The sequence below is a fragment of the Octopus bimaculoides genome, chromosome Z (genome assembly GCF_046866305.1).
Source record: "Octopus bimaculoides isolate indiv1 chromosome Z, ASM4686630v1, whole genome shotgun sequence".
NCBI classification, from domain to species: Eukaryota; Metazoa; Mollusca; class Cephalopoda; order Octopoda; family Octopodidae; genus Octopus; species Octopus bimaculoides.
In genome coordinates this window covers 36,375,683-36,393,840 of record NC_142944.1, presented here as the reverse complement: position 1 = coordinate 36,393,840, position 18,158 = coordinate 36,375,683, and the positions used below count along the sequence as shown (strand labels likewise).

The window sequence follows — 18,158 nt, the reverse complement described above, 5'->3', positions numbered from 1 at the left end:
TATATACGTGTGAAGGTGTGTGTGTGTGTGTGTGTGTGTCTATTCCTGTATGAATATGTCTGTGTGTATGTGTGTATATTGTTCACCAACAAGTGCTGACATGATTGTGTGGTTTGGAAGCTCACTTTGCAACCACAAGGTTTTCAGTCTCACAACACAGTACCTTGGGCAACTGTCTTCTACTATAGCTTGGGATCTCAGTCTTGCAGTCTGCATGGTGGTGGCCTTACAAACAGAGATGCATGAAATAAGAGCACCCAGTACATACTATAAAGTGGTGGGTATTAGGAAGGGCATCCAGCCTGCAGAAACAGAGCCAAAGCAGATATTGAAGTAGAGTGCAGTCCTTGAATCCACTAGATCCAATTAAACACTTCAACCCATGCCCAGCATGGGACATGGATGCTAAAAGATGAAGATGAGAATGATATGTGTGTGTATATTAATATAAATATACACACATATATGTGTGTGAAGGCGCATGGCTCAGTGGTTAGAACATCAGGCTCACAATCATGAGATAATGAGTTCAATTCCCAGACCAGGCTGTGTGTTGTCTTCTTGAGCAAGGCACTTTATTTCACATTGCTCCAATTCACTCAGATGTAGAAATGAGTTGCAACATCACTAATGCCAATCTGTATCAACCTTTGCCTCTCCCTTGGCATGGAGAGGGCAGGCTGGAATACATGGGCGACTGCTGGTCTTCCATAAACAACCTTGCCTGGACTTGTGTCTCGAAGGGGAACTTTCTAGGTGCAAACTCATTTGCATTCTTGACTGAAGGGGGTCTTTTACCATTTACCTTTTATATATAATAGGCAAGTTAGCAGAATCATTAGCGTGCCAGGCAAAATGCTTAGCGGTATTTCGTCTGCCGCTATGTTCTGAGTTCAAATTCCGCTGAGGTTGACTTTGCCTTTCATCCTTTCGGGGTCGATTAACTAAGTACCAATTACACACTGGGGTCAACGTAATCGACTTAATCCCTTTGTCTGTCCTTGTTTGTCCCCTCTATGTTTAGCCTCCTGTGGGCAATAAAGAAATAAATATATACTTCCAGGTCCACCCAATTACTCTCACTCACTCTTCTAGAATGTAAGTAGCTATGTAGCTCCTCCACCACAAGAAACCTGCTCTATTTTGACCCCTTCTCTCACACTTTAACCTCCACAACCAGCTCCTAGTTTAAAGGTGCCTTTTTTCCCTATAGCCCCATTCAGTTGAAGGGGATCTGTCTTGCCAGCTGTGTGGTGACCTCACAAGTGCCTGTGCCAAGAAAAATGCACCCAGTACACTCTGTAAAGTAGTTGGCATTAGGAAGAGCACTAGGCCTAAAAGCCATGTCAAAGTAGACATTGGAACATCAGGACCCATTTGATTCTGCCAGCATAGATGAACATTAAAAGATGATATTGATTACACATACACACTTGTATATGAATATACAAATATATACGTTTGTATATACTTAAACATATAGATACATATATCATTTAATATACACAAGATTTAAATGCAAGCTAATATTAGTTTCATGCCTCTGAAAATACAATTGTGAGACAAGCTTTATACATGTGTATACATGTAAACTTCAACAACACATACCAGGTGTGACATGAGGCGACGGAGCAGATATAGTGGTCATTTGTGAATATGTAGTGAATGACGGCGAACTCGAGCTGTGATTAAGAGCTGTGGGAGACTTCCCAACATAATCACGAATTGTGGCACCACTTGTGTCCTGGAATAAAAAAAAAGAATAACAATATATTTATATGTTACAAAAGAATAATAATATATTTATGTCACAATGTATGTGTGTGTGTATGTGTGTGTGTGTGTGTGTGTGTGTGTAGGAATATGTGGTGTAAAAGATGAAAAAATACAATAAATATGAGGTAAAAATTAAACAGAGTTAGCATTAATTTGATACTCAGGAAATAGATAGATAAAAGAAAATGTCTAATATGCCAAGTATACACTTTTCTTCTGAAAGAGAAGATAGAGAAATGAATGGAGAAGTTTGTTGTTGTTGGCACTCCGTCGCTTACGACGTCGAGGGTTCCAGTTGATCCGATCAACGGAACAGCCTGCTCGTGAAATTAACGTGCAAGTGGCTGAGCACTCCACAGACACATGTACCCTTAACGTAGTTCTCGGGGAGATTCAGCGTGACACAGTGTGACAAGGCTGACCCTTTCAATTACAGGCACAACAGAAACAGGAAGTAAGAGAAAGTTGTGATGGAAGAGTACAGCAGGGTTCACCACCATCCCCTGCCGGAGCCTCATGGAGCTTTAGGTGTTTTCGCTCAATAAACACTCACAATGCCCGGTCTGGGAATCGAAACCACGATCCTATGACCGCGAGTCCGCTGCACTAACCATGGAGAAAAAGAATTGTATATGTATCCAATCATCTTGGTTAGATACATATTGGATTATATAATTATATATTACATGGAAAAATGCAAGCAAGAGAAATAATATTCTTAAGATTATAAATCTGGAAAATTACAGGAAAGCAAGTTATTACACTTGGAAAAGTTCAGGACAACTTATTACATATGGTAAAGTACAGAACAAGAAAATTTTTCAGTTCTATATTTAAGAGATGAGGAATTATGTACATTATTTACATTTGACGGACAACAAACAAGATGAGGATAAATATCCATCAAATGTAAATAATGTTAAGAAAATTTTTACTTAAAATATTGCAGCTAAGAATAAAATTTCAAATAAAATATTGAGATTTAGAAAATATTAACTTTTTATTAAAACTAAAAATTTTACTACAAGTTATTACTTCTATTTGTTATCACTTGTTACTTCTATTAAAAATAAAAAAATAATTCAAAAATATTTTTTGCACTTTAAAAAAATTCATTTTTTTAATTATCAATTAATTAAAAATTTGAAAATAGGTTATAAAAAATAATTGGCTCTCATCTTTTAAGTATTCTAGTGTGCCAATATTTTAACAAAATGATGGTACCTTTTTTAATTGTAATGTTACTTTATAAATTAAAATCAAATAATTTTTAATATTCAAATTTTATCCTTTACTTTACCAGATGTAATAACTTGTCCTGTACTTTTCCAGGTTTATAAGTTTAAGAATATTATTTCTCTTGCTCACATTTTCTCATGTAATCAATGTTTTTCCAGGCTATGCTATCATGCTAATTTATAATGTGTCAAATATGTCAATTAGCAGTGTTGTTGATAATTTTTTCCTTACGTCAATGATACCAGTGACATATATTAAAAGTCCCCATAAAAGCACCCAGCACACCCTGCAAAGTCATTGGTGTTAGAAAGAGCATCCAGTTGTAGAAACCATGCCAAATCAAACTGGAATCTGGTGCAATTCCCCAGCTTGCCAGTACTGGTCAAACTGTCCAACCCATCCCAGCATGGTCAACAGACATTAAATGATGATGATGATAATGTATGCATGCATGTGAGCGTGTGTATATATACACACACACATATATATATATATATATATATATATTAGAGAGAGAGTGAGAAAGAGGGAAAGAGACTTGGAGACAGCTTGTTTGTGAAAGTGCAGTTAATTGAAAACTCATACCAGATGCTAGCAGATTACGCAAGCCATCAGGAGAGAATGTGCAACATCTTGGGGTCATCTTTATGATGACGTTACACCACACTAGCCCCCCATCTATTGGAGCGACTGACTAATGTTTGACCTTAGCCCATTTTGGGATCAACACCTTTCCAGCCAGGTTTTATCGTTCCTTTTCACCTGTACTGCACTCTATCTAGCATCTATATAGACTTCTAGTAGCATTTCATAACACCTGTTTTTCCTAACCTGAACTGCAACTCTATTGTCTTCATGTGAAACAGTTAATTTAACAAGGTATATTAGCTTTATATTCCTCACACCATATTGTCATATCTGGCATCTTCCTTATTGGTATTGGAACTCCTTCAGCATTGGACTCCCTCAGCATCATGACTGTCACATCTTTGCAGCTTTGTAGAACTCAACAATTGATACTACAGGTAGTGGAGGAGATCCTCTCTTTCCATATAGCATAGAACTGTTAATCATAGAAGGTAAACCAAGCCATTTCCTAATGTAAGTACTGCATGATCTCTACTCTCAACAGTGTCACTTTGTATAGGATCAGAGGCCAAGCAAAGTAGAAATACAGATCAAATTGCAAGCACCAAATTTTGTATTTGCCCAGTAATTTTGACTTATCACCTTTAATCCATCCTCTGTTTGTGCCAGGCTCTCAATCTTCTACTCTTAACAGACAAGTTAACATACCTTTGTACTAAACTTTTTACAGCTTTGTCTTTAACTGTTGGCATGGTTTCCCTGCCATTTTGAACTTCCAATGCTTCTGCCAAACTTTGACAAGAATCAGACTGTGATTTGGTATCAGGACAAAATCCCACTGGACAAATTTAACGCAAATATATCAACTAATAAATATTTTAATATTTTTTTTTAATAAAATTTTACTTTCCTAAAACATTTTTATTGTAAGGAAAGAACAATATCCTGTGAGATATTGACTGCCAGGGGATTTTGTCCTAATACTGTGTGATTTCTTTGTTTTAAACCATATTCCTTATCCAGTACACACCATATTTTGCAGCATGATAGATGCAGCATCATGGAAGATGCACCCCAATTTTGGAAATGTAATTCTAGGAAAAAGATTATTATACTTACTAAAGCTCTATCTGAACAGTGTTTGACAGGTAAAATGGTGGAGTGAACAAGCCCACCATCATTGAGTGAAATCACCAGACAATAATTACTTATCTAGTGGTTTGCTGTCAGGTTTTATTGTAGTACATAACACTAAGCTCTTTGCTTTATTCAAGCCACATGCTGAAGTGATCATAGAATACCTGCCACTACTGACCACTTACCAGCTACAAGCACCTGACTACATCTGCTACCAACCATCCTGTTGATTTCAGAAAACCACAGAAACAACTTCTCAACTAAAATTGTGGAAGATGCATTGGTAATTTTCAAGGTACCATATTTGCCAGCATGTAAGAGGCACTTTTATACCCTATTTAAAAATATATATATATATCAAAAAACTACTTTGTGTCTAATGCGAGACATATTTACAGACATATGTGTGCTTGCAGGACTTGCTAGAGAACTTGAAGAGCGTCTAAGTCTGCCAGGCATTATAATAGCTACTGATAATAAAATATTGATTTCACATTTTGGCACAAAGTCAGCAAGTTTGGAGGAAGAAGTTAAGTCGATTACATTGACCCCAGTGTTCAAATGGTACTTATTTTATTGAATCCAAAAAGATGAAAGGCAAAGTCAACCTTGGTGAAATTTTAACTCAGAACATAAGGAGGGATGAAATGCAGCAAAGCACTTTGCCCAGCATGCTGACAGATCTGCCAGCTTGACACCTTTTCTGATTATAAATTATTGAAAGCAGAGCCAAAATATCAGTCTTTCAGTATTTTGGCAGTTATGTGGGCAAGTCACATCATCTCATTACACCACCTTTCTCAGCATCCATAACCCTCTCTTGATGAATTTTATATCATTTAGTAACTTTGTTACTTTTAAGAAATATTTTTAATTATCTAAATGGAAATTCTCCTAAAACGAGAAATGTTAAAATTTCATCCATCTGTTAACTATTTGTAATGAAAAGATGACAACTAAAACCATAGCAATGGTGAGCTACCCTAGTGGCTGATTACATTTATACAAAACATCACAACCTGAGATACAAGTTTTACAAATACGAGTATGGTAATTCTCTTAAGCAAAAGACAAACAGGTACACAGTTGATCTGAAAGAAGATAAAACTAAAATATGATAGTGCCATAATGTAATTTTTTAATGATTAATTTATGGTATCATATTTTATTCAAATAACTTGTCACAATATTCTCTTTACTTGAACAGAATCATACATTTTCCCCTGACAAAACCAGTTTAAAAATATCTCAATAAGTGTCTGATGAAACGTACTATATTTGTTTTTCCACAAAATATATTTGTAAAATAGAAGTGTATCTTATATACTGGAAAATATAGTAACTCTTTGCTAAACAATATGTGTTGTCCATGTGCAAAAAATAGTATATACATATAAGTACAAGAGTCTGGAATTATATTGGAAAACAAAGACTAATTCTACCTTTCACCATTCTGGGGTTGACAAAATAAAATACCAGTAAAATCCTGGAGTAGGTATTACATTCTTTTTTGTTTCTATTTCCCTTCATGTACTTTGAGGGTAAACCTAGAAACCTCATCTCCACTATCTTTCTTTCCAGCCCAACCCTCATTAACCCCACACACTCTTCTATAGACATGTAGCTAATGTATATGAACTCAGTTTGGTTCTGGTCCTTCCTTCATACTTTAACCCTTCATTTCCTAGCATAAAACCACCTTTTTCTCTACTGCTGCCCCCACTCACTTGAAGGGGATCTTAGTCTTGCAGACTGCATGGTGAACTCGCTAGTACTAGTGCCATTACAAAAGTACCTAGTACACTCTATAAACTGGTTGGTGTTAGGAAGAGCATCCAGCCTTAGAAACTATACCAAAGCCAATACTGTAGGATGACGCAGTCCTCCAGCACTTCAGATCCTATCACCATCCAGCCCATGCCAGCATGAAATATGGATGTTAAAAGATGATTATGATGAAGTCAATAACCTTTGTAAAAGAGGTAATGTTTAGTGAATGGGAAAGGCAGCAATAAATCAATAATTCATTCATCTTCCCCTATATTCCCCTATACTAGCATGGAAAACAAATGCCTTTCAGCACCCTAATAAGGGTCACATACACCAACATTTAACATCCATTTTCCATGATGGCATGGGTTAGGTAATTTGATGGGATCCAATGAGCCAGAGGACTGCACCAAGCTCCAATGTCTGCTTTGGCATAGGTTCTATAGTTGGATGCCATTCCTAACATCAACCACATTTTGTAAAAGACATTTGTGAAGTCACCAAGTAACTAACAAGACAATGAAAAAGCTCCCCTGGCTGAGTGGGGTTGTAGTAGAGAGGCGTTATACCAGGTATTGAGAGGTGTTATACCAGGTAATGGAAGGTCAGGTACAGGTGTCTTTCTGCAGAGGAAATACATGGCTACTCTGTATTATTTAAGGGAGAGTGGAAGTAGCTGGAAAGAAGACAGTGGTGGTGGTGATGAGGTTTTCGGAGAATACTCTGAAGATACAAGGTGAGTACAAAGAGAGAATACCAAAAAGTTCATTGACAACTGAGATGAGAGTAACAGTGGGTAAGTGTGGAGGTGAATATAATGAATGGAACTTGGATAGTTGTGTGGTAAAAAGTGAATATCAATATGGGAGGGGAGAAATGAAAGACATAAGAATGGCTCGGGAAGGAGGTGATAAGTAGCAGTACAGGAAGAGTGAAGAGCAGCAGTATAAAAACCCTGTATATACATCAGAAAATAGGAAATGATGTGCAAAATGGGAAAGTAGTGGGTGAGAGAGATGTACAGTGACAGAGATAGATGTTAGAGGTATGTAGGGTTGGCTACAGTGAGTGAAGAAAATGTGATGGGAGCACATTGACAGTAGGTGTGAGAAGGTGTTGAAAATGAAAGCAGAAAATAAAGGGTATTAAAGATGAGGTTTGAAAGTCCTAAGATGTAGTTCAGAGGAGAAAGAGAGATAGATCAGAAAATATAGAGAGGATGTTTTGAGTGGGACAGTAGGGAACACATGAGAGAGAGAGAAAGAGAGATGCAAACACAACATGAAAAAAAATTAAATAAATTGTCTCACGTGACTTGGACTGGAGTTAGAAAGATTGAGTGCAGCAAAGTTTTCTGATATATTTTCGTCGACGCGACCTGGTAAGAAGGTTTTCACAGTCTGAGGGAGCTGTCCTGAAAAGTTACTGCGTACGCGAGCTCGTTGTCTCTGCAATGAGACAAGAAAGGACTTAAAAGTGATTAATTATTTTAATCATTCTTTTATCTTTTACTTGTTTCAGTCATTGCACTGTGGCCATGCTGGGGCACTGTCTTGAAGGAACTTTTAGTTGAACAGATCAACCATGGTAGTTTTTTTTTTAAAGTCTGGTACAGCCTCTCTCTGCTTTGCCAGAGAGAGACTGGCAAAGCAGTCTCTCTCCTTTGCCAGACTGCTATGGTATGGGGACGAAATCAAACTAACACCAGTTGTCAAGCAGTGGGAGGACAAACACAAACACACACAGATAATATATATATATATATATATATATATATATATATATAATTATAGGTCAAATTTGCAGAAAACAAAAGATGAAGACAGGTGAGGGAACAACAAGCAGATGTATTAGTTTGATGCTCAGGAAGAAAGGAAAAGTCTTTTTTTACGTTTTGAGTCTATGCACTATGACAGAATGGATTGAGAGGAAAAAAAAATGAGAGTACAAAAATGTGTAGGGACCAACAGTACAAAATGATATATATGACATGTTTCCCCACTGATTCTGTTGACCAAATTCAATTCACTTACAAGGTATTGGTTGGCTTGGGGCTATAACAGAAAACACTTGCTCAGCAGTGGGGCTGAACCTAAACCAGAAGGTTGCAAAGCAAATGTCTTAACTATACAGCCATGTCTGTGCCTACTATATAATTCATTGATTCAGACATTAAATATGCCTAGTGTAAAGATTGTATGTGTGTGTGTGTGTGTATGTGTATATATATATATATATATATATATATATATATATATATATATATATATATATATATATATATATATACATATATATATACATACATACACACACATACACACACACATATGTATTAGTGTAGGTCTGAGACATGAGATTGTACATACATTTGGGTATTTATATATATATATATATATACATAAACATATATACACACACACATATATATTAAATACATGCACACACACACATATACACTATACACACAAACATATTTCAATTTTCATCTGCCAAACCCACTCACATGGCTGTGGTTGGCTTGGGGCTATAGTAGAATACAGTTGCCCAAGGTGACACACAGCAGGAGTGAATACAAAACCATAGGGTTTGATAGCAAACCTCTTAAAATCATATCCATGCAACACCTTTCCTGATAACAAATGACAGTGACTTTATCTTCATGGCTGGTGACTTGAATGAATATGCTGAGCAGCATCCTGTGGGATTCTATTGTGTGTATAAGGGTTTGGTTCTAAAAGAGGGGTGGAAAAAAGGCTCTCGGAGTTTCATGGTGCAAATGACTTAATGATCTGCTACAGTAATTTCAGGAAACCAGACAGCCACCTGATCACCTATGAATCTGGTGGACACACAAGCCAGATTGACTACATTCAGAAAGTGAGATAGATAAATGGTTGAGAATGTAAAGTACTTCCTTGATGAAGAATGTACAACCCAACATTAGTTAGTGTTTAGTGACTTAAGATCTAAAGCTACAATAACTCAGAGACACAAACCACACTAGAAAAGGAAGATATAGAAGCTTAAAGATCCAGCAAAAATTTAGAGTTAAAAAACAGTTAGAAATTTAGAGATGTTCTAGTTGAGTGGCAAGAGTATGAAAGAGGGATAGAAGCAAGTGTCTTGAGGAGATACATGGCCACCTCATCTGGAAAAGAAGAGAAGCTAGTGGTGATGAGGTGTCAGGTGATGTAGTAAACAGAAAACAGGGGAGGTGGCATGGTCGATAGTAAATATCAGTTTGGGGGACTGTGAAGGAAATAAGAGTGGGTCAGAGAAAAGAAGATAAGTGTGAAGGGAAAACTCTTGGTGACAAGGGTGGAGATCAGAGGTATTTAGAAGTGAATATATACTAAAGAGGACAATAAATGTTAAGGCAAGGCAAACATCTCAAGGCATATACATTATTATTATTGGAAAAAAATTTCAAAGTCTTACAGCTGTTTCTGGGATATCCCAGAGTATGGGATATTCTGTCATCAGAGACAAATAGGGAAAATGAGAAGAGTATAGATTAATGAAATGACGACAAAGAGGACAGGAGTAAAGGAATAAGGAGATGGAGAAAGAGAAGAAAAAAGAAGCATAAAGTTCAGTTCAACTTCCCAATTTTGTAGAAATAAGTCCATAAGTCCTTAGTGCAATCTGGATTTAAGCAGGACTTATTCCTACAAGATTGGAAAGTTGAACTGTGAACTTTCATGCTTCCTTTTTCTTCTCTTTCTTCATCTCCTTATTCCTTTAATCTATACCCTTCTCATTTTCCCTATTAGTCTCCGATGATGGAATATCCCAGAAACAGCTGTAAGACTTTTCCAATAATAATAATGTATATGACTTGAGATGCTTGCCTTACATTAACATCTGTTGTCCTTTTTAACAATTATAAATCCACTATATCAGAAATCTGTACTGGCTCCATAACTACCATCTCAGCTTGGAGTCCTAGTAATCCGTTACAGCACTTACCCATACTCATCACTATTACACAAGCATTGTCTTGTCTCTTGCACATTACATCCAATTCCTCTTCTGCCCAATTTTTCCTTCAATACATTTGCACTTTGTCATACATGCACTCTAACATTGCACATCCAGAAGAGTACACTAGTTTCATTCTCTTCTAGCCTTCACATGTCCTCTGCATTCATAATCTACATTTCACTACCAAGTAAAATTTCTGCCCACACACAAGCATCATGTGTGTGTGTGTGTGTGTGTGTATAAAATATACATAGGTATGTTTAACATTCAATCTGTACACTTTTACTAAGACAAGCATGGCCACAGCTAGCAGGCTGGAACAGTTAAAAGTGCGTGTGATATAATCGGCACAGAAAAACACTAAACAACACAGAAAACTAATAGAAAAATGTGAGAATTTAAAAAAGGAAATAATAATATAAAAATTTGCTTACCATCATCATGGGTGAAAATTCGGTCATGTGACAACTTGATCTAAACGTGGCATTGAAATACTGATCCCCATTGTTAGCCATACTATCACTGATTCCTAGGTAAGAGAGACAAACAAAAAATGTAATTATGAATCAATTGTTATAAAATAGATAAAACTTTATGTTAAACAGATTAAGAACCACACACATCCAGACATGGCTGCACTTACGCACAAGCATAGCTGCATATAGGTATAGACAAGGCTGTGATAGGTACAAGTATGGCTGTGTGGTTAAGCAATTTGTTTCTCAACTGTGTGATTTCTGGTTTAGTCCCACTGTGTAGCACATAGACCCAAACGAAAGTCATGTGAGTGGATCTGGAGGACAAACAATGAAAGAAGCCTATCATATATATATATATGTATGTACACGCAGGCATGGATGTGTGGTAAGAAACTTGCTTCTCAACTACATGGTTCCGGGTTCAGTCCCATTACATGGAACCTTGGGTGGGTGTCTTCTACTATAGCCTTTGGCCGATCAAAGCCTTGTGGGTGGATCTCGAAAGAAGCCTGCTATATATATATATATATATATATATATATATGCATGCATGTGTCTTTGTGTCTATGCTTGTCACTCCACCATCACTTGACAACTGATGTTGGTGTGTTTACATTGCCGTAACTTAGCGGTCTGGCAAAAGAGACCGATCGAATAAGTACTAGAGTCAATTTCTTTGACCAAAAAACTCCTTACGGCAGTGCTCCAGCATGGCCACAGTCAAATGACTGAAACAAGTAAAAGAATAGAAGAAAGAATATCTATATATATATATATATATATATATATATATATCAGGTCATCCCATAAGTTCTGTCTGATTTTACCTTTTTTAAAATTGAGGGATTAAAGATTATTTTTATGCATTTGTGTACATTTAAACTAATTAAATATTATTTTACAAAATAATAGAATTAAAATTTCTTTGATTAAAACCCTTTCTAACATTCAAGTTTCCAAAGAGCATTTGAGGCACATAATGCTTTATGAGTACAAAAAAGGAAACTCTGCAGCCGAAGCGACTCGAAACATACACTTAGTTTATGAGAAAGAATGCTTGAATGAAAGAACTTGTAGAAAATGGTTTGCAAAATTCAGAAATGGAGATTTCAGCCTTGAAGAAGATCGAACAGGACGTCGAGTTGAGCTTGATGATAAGCTACTTGAGGCATTACTTAAAGAAAATCCTGCATTATCAGTTGAAGAATTGGCAATAGAGCTTAGTTCAAACCATACAACTGTTCATTGTCATCTCCAACAACTTGGAAAATGGGTGCCTCATGAATTGTCCGAAAGCAACCACAAATCCAGAGTTGACATCTGCTCTTCTCTCCATTCTCACGAACTCATTTTACCCTTTTTGGATAGACTTGTGACTGGTGATGAACAATGGATCGTCTATAAAAATGTTAAACATCGTAAACAGAGGCTTGGTAAAAGGGAAAAGGCTCAACCACAACCGAGAAGGGAACTTCATGGCAAAAAAGGTTCTTCTCTCTATCTGGTGGGATTGCAAAGGAGTAATTCACTTTGAATTATTACCACCTAATGCAACAATCAATGCTCAAGTCTACTGTCAGCAATTACAGCGTTTGAACCAAGCTTTGAAGAAAAGAAGACCAGCTTTAGTGAATCGAAAAGGAGTGATGTTTCATCAGGACAATGCATGACCCACACTGCAAAGATCACATCACAAAAGATCAAAGAGCTTGATTAGGAAAAAATTCCTCATCCACCTTATTCTCCCGACAGGCTACCATTTGTTTCGTAGTTTACAGAATCACTTGGGTGACATAACTTTTGCAAGCCAAGAAGAGGTCGAAACTGACATTTCAGAGTTCTTCGCTTTGAAACCAAAAGAGTTTTACATTGATAGAATTAAAAAGCTTGTAAATAGATGGAAGGAAGTCATAGATAATCAGGGAAAGTACATTGATGATTGAATTTCAATTAAATATAATATTCGATCACTTGTTTTCTTTATTCAAAATTTGGACAGAATTTATATATATATATATTTATGTGTGCCATTGCGAGTCTTTGTTTTGACATCACATAATAGTTCTACGCAAGTGTTATCTTCATAATAATATTGATCATTTCCAATTTCTCATAGAAACATGTAAAGACAAAAGGAAATAATTATTGTACTTGGTCAATCTCAAAGAATTCTGTCACACATGCAAGCATGGAAAATCATCAGTCATCATTATCATTTAACATCCATGTTCCATGCAAGCATGGGTTAAACAGCTTGACGGAATTTGATGGGTCCAAGGACTACATTGTTCACCAATGTCTGCTTTGGCAAATAATAGAGATGCCCCTCCTAATGCCAACCACTTTACGACATGCATCAGACATTCCCTAATCTCCCATTCACTCTTGGTACCTTATCATTTACATCTCTTTGCAGGTCCACTCAATCACCCCTACTCTCTCTTCTAAAATGTAGACATATAGCCCCTCTACAGCAAGAAACCTTTCTGCACTGGCCCTTTTCTCTCACATTTTACTCCTCTCTACTCATTCTCCTAGCACAGAGTTATCCATCCTCAGGCTTCGTGGTCTTACAAGCTGCATGGCAACCTCAGAAAAGCTGGTGGCACAAAAGAAAAAAAGGACCCAGTACATGCTGTAAAGTGGTTGATGTTAGGAATAGCAACCAGCTGTTGAAATCCAGCCTAAGCTCACACTGGAACAAAATGTAGTCCCTGGGCCCAACAGATGCCCTAAAATTGTCCAACCCATGCTAGCATGGAACATGGATGTTAAATGATGATAATAATGATACTTTCTTTGTGCCACCAGTACTAGTAAGGTCGCCAAGCAAGACTACAAATCTCAAAAGAGGTGGCTTTATGTTATGAGATGAAGAGAGTTAAAATAATAATGAACAATCACTTGGTAGCAATTGGGGCCAACTCCAGAATCAAGAATTCTCCAAAATCAACACAAGATAAGAGAACAGCTGTGACTAAATTTATAAAACATTGTTTAGCTAAAATTAATTAGATGCAGACGTGATTTCACATGATTTCAGGTTCAGTCCCACTGCATGGCACCTTAGGCAAATGTCTTCTACTATAGTCCCAGACCAATGAAAGCCCTGTGAGTGAATTTGGTAGACAAAAACTGCAAGAAGCACGTCATATATATTTTCTTTGTTTCATCATTTTAACATTCATTTTTCCATACTTACGTGGGTAGAATGGAGTTTAATGAAACAAATTTTCTACTACTAGATGTCCTTCCTGTCACAAATCTTCACCTGTTTCCAAGCAAGGTGATGTTTTCATATTGCCAGACATGTTTTTCACAGAGGATTGTAAATGAAACACATTAATTTACAACCACCATGTAATGTAATGTCAAAGCAAAGACACACACACACAACAGATCAAATTCACTCACAAGGCTTTGACTTGCCCAGGACTATAGTAGGAAACACTTGCCCAAAGTGCCACATGGAACTGAACCAGAAACCACATGGTTGTGAAGTAAGCCTCTTAACCACCCAACAATGCTTTCACCTATATATGTATATGTGTGTGTTTGTTTTTCCCCTTGTCCTTACACACATTTGCGAGTTGTAAACAATGGCCTCAATGATGGCATCATTGTCATGTCATTTGTTTGCAGTCTACCACAAAAGCATGTCCAGACTGTTTGTTGTTTGATACACTGTGAGTTTTATTAACTCACTTAGAAACAGGTGGGGGTTGCCAACAGTAAGGACACCTGGCTATAGAAAATTCTTCCCCAAATTACTCTTGCATGACATATGCAAGTATAGAAAAGTGGATGTTAAAATGACGGTGATGATTAAAAGTAAAATATGTTCAGTGTGCTAGTAGCACATTCACTCCTTGTTCCTTTGTCCCCATTTATCTACTTTCAGGGTCCACCCTGACACTTCATGAACACTATTTTTATCTCTTTCCACCTCCTTCCCAGTCACTTCTATAATGTAACTTTTTGGTGCTTCTACAGCAAGAAACCTGGCATTTTTTTCTCATACTTGTCTCTCATCTAGCATAAAGACATCTCTCTCTCTCTATTATAGCACCACTTAGCAGAGGATTCTTGTCTTGTGAGTTATTTAGTAATCTCACTAGTGTTGGTGCTACATAAAAAAGCACTCAGTGCACATCATAAAATGGTTGGCATTAGGAGGGGCATTCAACTGCAGAAACCATATAAAAGCAGACACTGGAGCATAATGCTGTCCTTGAACCCATCAGATACTGCTGAACCATCCAATCATGCTACCGCAAAAGATGAATGTTAAAGGATGGTTATCACATTTTAGAAGAGAGGATGACAGCTGGAAGAATATATATATATATATATATATATATATATTCTTCCAGCTGTCATCCTTTCTTCTAAAATGTGAGTAACCATGTAGCTTCCCTACAGCAAGAAATCTGTTCTGCTCTGACCTCTTTCATACTTAAACCCCTCATAACCTTTGCATAAAGCCACTTCTTCAATACTGCACCCTACTCTTGTCTCGGAGTTTGTCTTGGTAGTTACTTAGTGAGCCCACTAGTACTGGTACCATGAAAAAGACACCCACTACATTCTGTAAAGTGATTGGCACTAGGAAGGGCATCCAAATTTAGAAACCATGCCAAGAAAGACACTGGAGCTTGATACAGTCCCCTGATCTGTTAGATATTGTCAAATAATCCAACCTACACCAGTATGAAAGATGTTATGTTAAAAGACAATGACAACACATATCAACTCAAAATGCTAACTCTAATTTATTGCATTATCCTTACTCTTGTTGTAAATAAGATTATCGTTTTTATTATCTTCATCAATTAATGTCCATATTCCATGCTGGCATGGACAGGACAGTCTGACAGGATCCAATGGTTCCAGTCTCTGCTTTGGCATAGCTTCAACAGCTGGATGCCCTTCCTAATACCATCCACTTTACATAGTGTACTGGGTGAATTTCTTCATGCAACCTGCAAGACCACAAACCTCAAAATGGGCAATTTCATGCTACAGTGTAAGGGCTTACTAAAATATTAACAAAAATTTATTTTTTAAATTAAGTATTTCACTTATATTTAATAATAATAATAAAAAAAATCAAACACTTCAGATGTTTTAAGTCCATGTTCTATAGCTGCTTCAACAGTTAAAAATTAAACATAACTTAATATATAAAAATACACAATGAATTTAAATATAATGCATAAACTGTTTCATGAGGAAATATGGAAATCAAAACACCTGTTGCTGTTTTCAATATGACATAAGCGAAACTTTTTGGCCCCACAATATCAATAGAAACATCAGAATTTGAAACAAGCAAATTTTCATGACAGGATAAGTCTAGCACAAAATCTTTATTTTATTTGTTAATGCAAACTGTACTCTGTTACATTTATTTATAAAGCATTTATTAAACAAAATTATTTATTTTTCGTTACTCCCAATACCGAATGATTTACCGGGAGATTCGAACCCCAGCATCGTTATCAAAAACAGAACAACAAAGCCACTTTTCTTTGTTGATGTTGTTTATGCGATTATACTTTGTTAATTACATTTATAAAACATTAATCAAATGAAAAGAAAAAAAAACTAATATCCTTTCCTTCAAGTCCCAATATTGACCGATTTCATCAGGATTCGAACCTACGAATCGTTATCGTAAACAAAACCACTCCTTTTTGTTGTTTATGCAACTTATACTTTTAATTACATTATAAAACATTATTTAACTAAAAATGATTTTAATTATTCTTTGCCCCCAATATAGATCTATTTCACCAAATTAAAACCTGTGAATAGTTATCGTAAACAAAACCACTCCTTTTTGTAGTGTGAGCAATTATACTCTGTTATTTACATTTATAAAACATTAATTAACTATAAGAAAATTTTAATATTATCATCTGCCCCCAATAGAGACCAATTTCATCAAGATTCGAACCTGAAAATCGTTACAGTAAACAAAACCCCCAACAAAACCACTCCTTTCTGTTGTTTATGCAATCATACTCTGTTAAAAGCATTTAATCAACTTAGAGAAATTGTTGAAATTTTAATTGACTACATTTACATCGACCCCAGGATACGGAAAATCATCAAAGATATTTTATAGGACGTCCAGAAACCGCCTTATTATCTGTAAATTAAACGTTAATTAATTTTAAAAGATAATAAGTATTATTAGAGAATTAAACCTTAAAATAAAACACTTTCTAAAATTTAAATTTAATTAGTATTTTCTCCAAAAGCATAATAAATATAATAGTATCAACTTGGAGACACAATCACAGTATGTGAGCATAAATAACATTGTTAATTAATTTTAAAAACTAATCACAAATAAAATATTAATTTTAAAATGCATATTTATTTACCTTGTATGGCCGAATCTTCCACAATATCAACATTAGGATTCGATCCAGGATCAGCGTCACTCATAGGGCCGTCGCAAAACCCTCTCTCTTGCTGTTGTTGATGTTCTTGGCTCTGTACTTCTTCACCGTGTTCTTCTTCGGGGCTCATAACTGCTCTTTCTAGCATATTAACCCCGACGTTTACACATGCGCCATTATTAATCCCGCAGTTTTCCACATTTAACGCATTATTTCGGCTCCTTGAGACCTGTGACAAATTAGGTACGATGAAAATACAAGGGCTGGCCCCTACAGAGGGCCCCTGAGCCGGTCCAGTGGCTGTATTAATCGCATTTAAGGGATTAACCGAACCCAAAGGGTCCCCAATACCTTTACACTGTTCTAGGTCGGCCATAGCTCTGGTGTTGTGGTGGGGGTGCGTCGGTAAGGGTTCTAAGTGAAGTGCTTGTAGTCCTGTGTCGTTGGCTGGTAAGGGTATTAGTAAGAGGATGAAAACAGGATGTGGTGGGAGTAGTGGTCGTAGTAGTGATATTTTAGTCATTTACTAAGGTGGTGGCAGTCCTAGTAGCGGGAAGAGTAAACAAATGTAAGTACAAATGATTCAATAAGGTGGTAGCATGTAGTAGCGGTAAGAGTGTAAAAAAAAATGTATGTAATCATAGCAGTAGTGACAATTTACATGATCTACTGACGTGGTAGCATATTGTGATGAAGGGAGGAGTAAGAAAATGTATGCCGTTGTAGCAGTGGTGACGGTTTACATGATCCACTGACGTGGTAGCATGATGTA

The 18,158-nt window shown here is 36.5% G+C and overlaps 1 protein-coding gene across 1 annotated transcript in view; it reads right to left on the bottom strand.

Moving 5' to 3' along the window:
- Positions 1-17,938, bottom strand: part of LOC106878849 (uncharacterized) — a 68,256-nt gene extending 50,318 nt beyond the window's left edge. Inside the window, exons 1-4 of the mRNA XM_089365332.1 lie at positions 17,369-17,938; positions 10,932-11,026; positions 7,821-7,958; positions 1,609-1,744 (exon numbers count right to left, since the gene is read on the bottom strand). Coding sequence (XP_089221458.1) covers positions 1,609-1,744; positions 7,821-7,958; positions 10,932-11,026; positions 17,369-17,909 — 910 coding nt within the window. The 5' untranslated portion in view covers positions 17,910-17,938. The remainder of the gene's footprint in view (positions 1-1,608; positions 1,745-7,820; positions 7,959-10,931; positions 11,027-17,368) is intronic.
- Between the last annotated feature and the right edge of the window lie 220 nt (positions 17,939-18,158).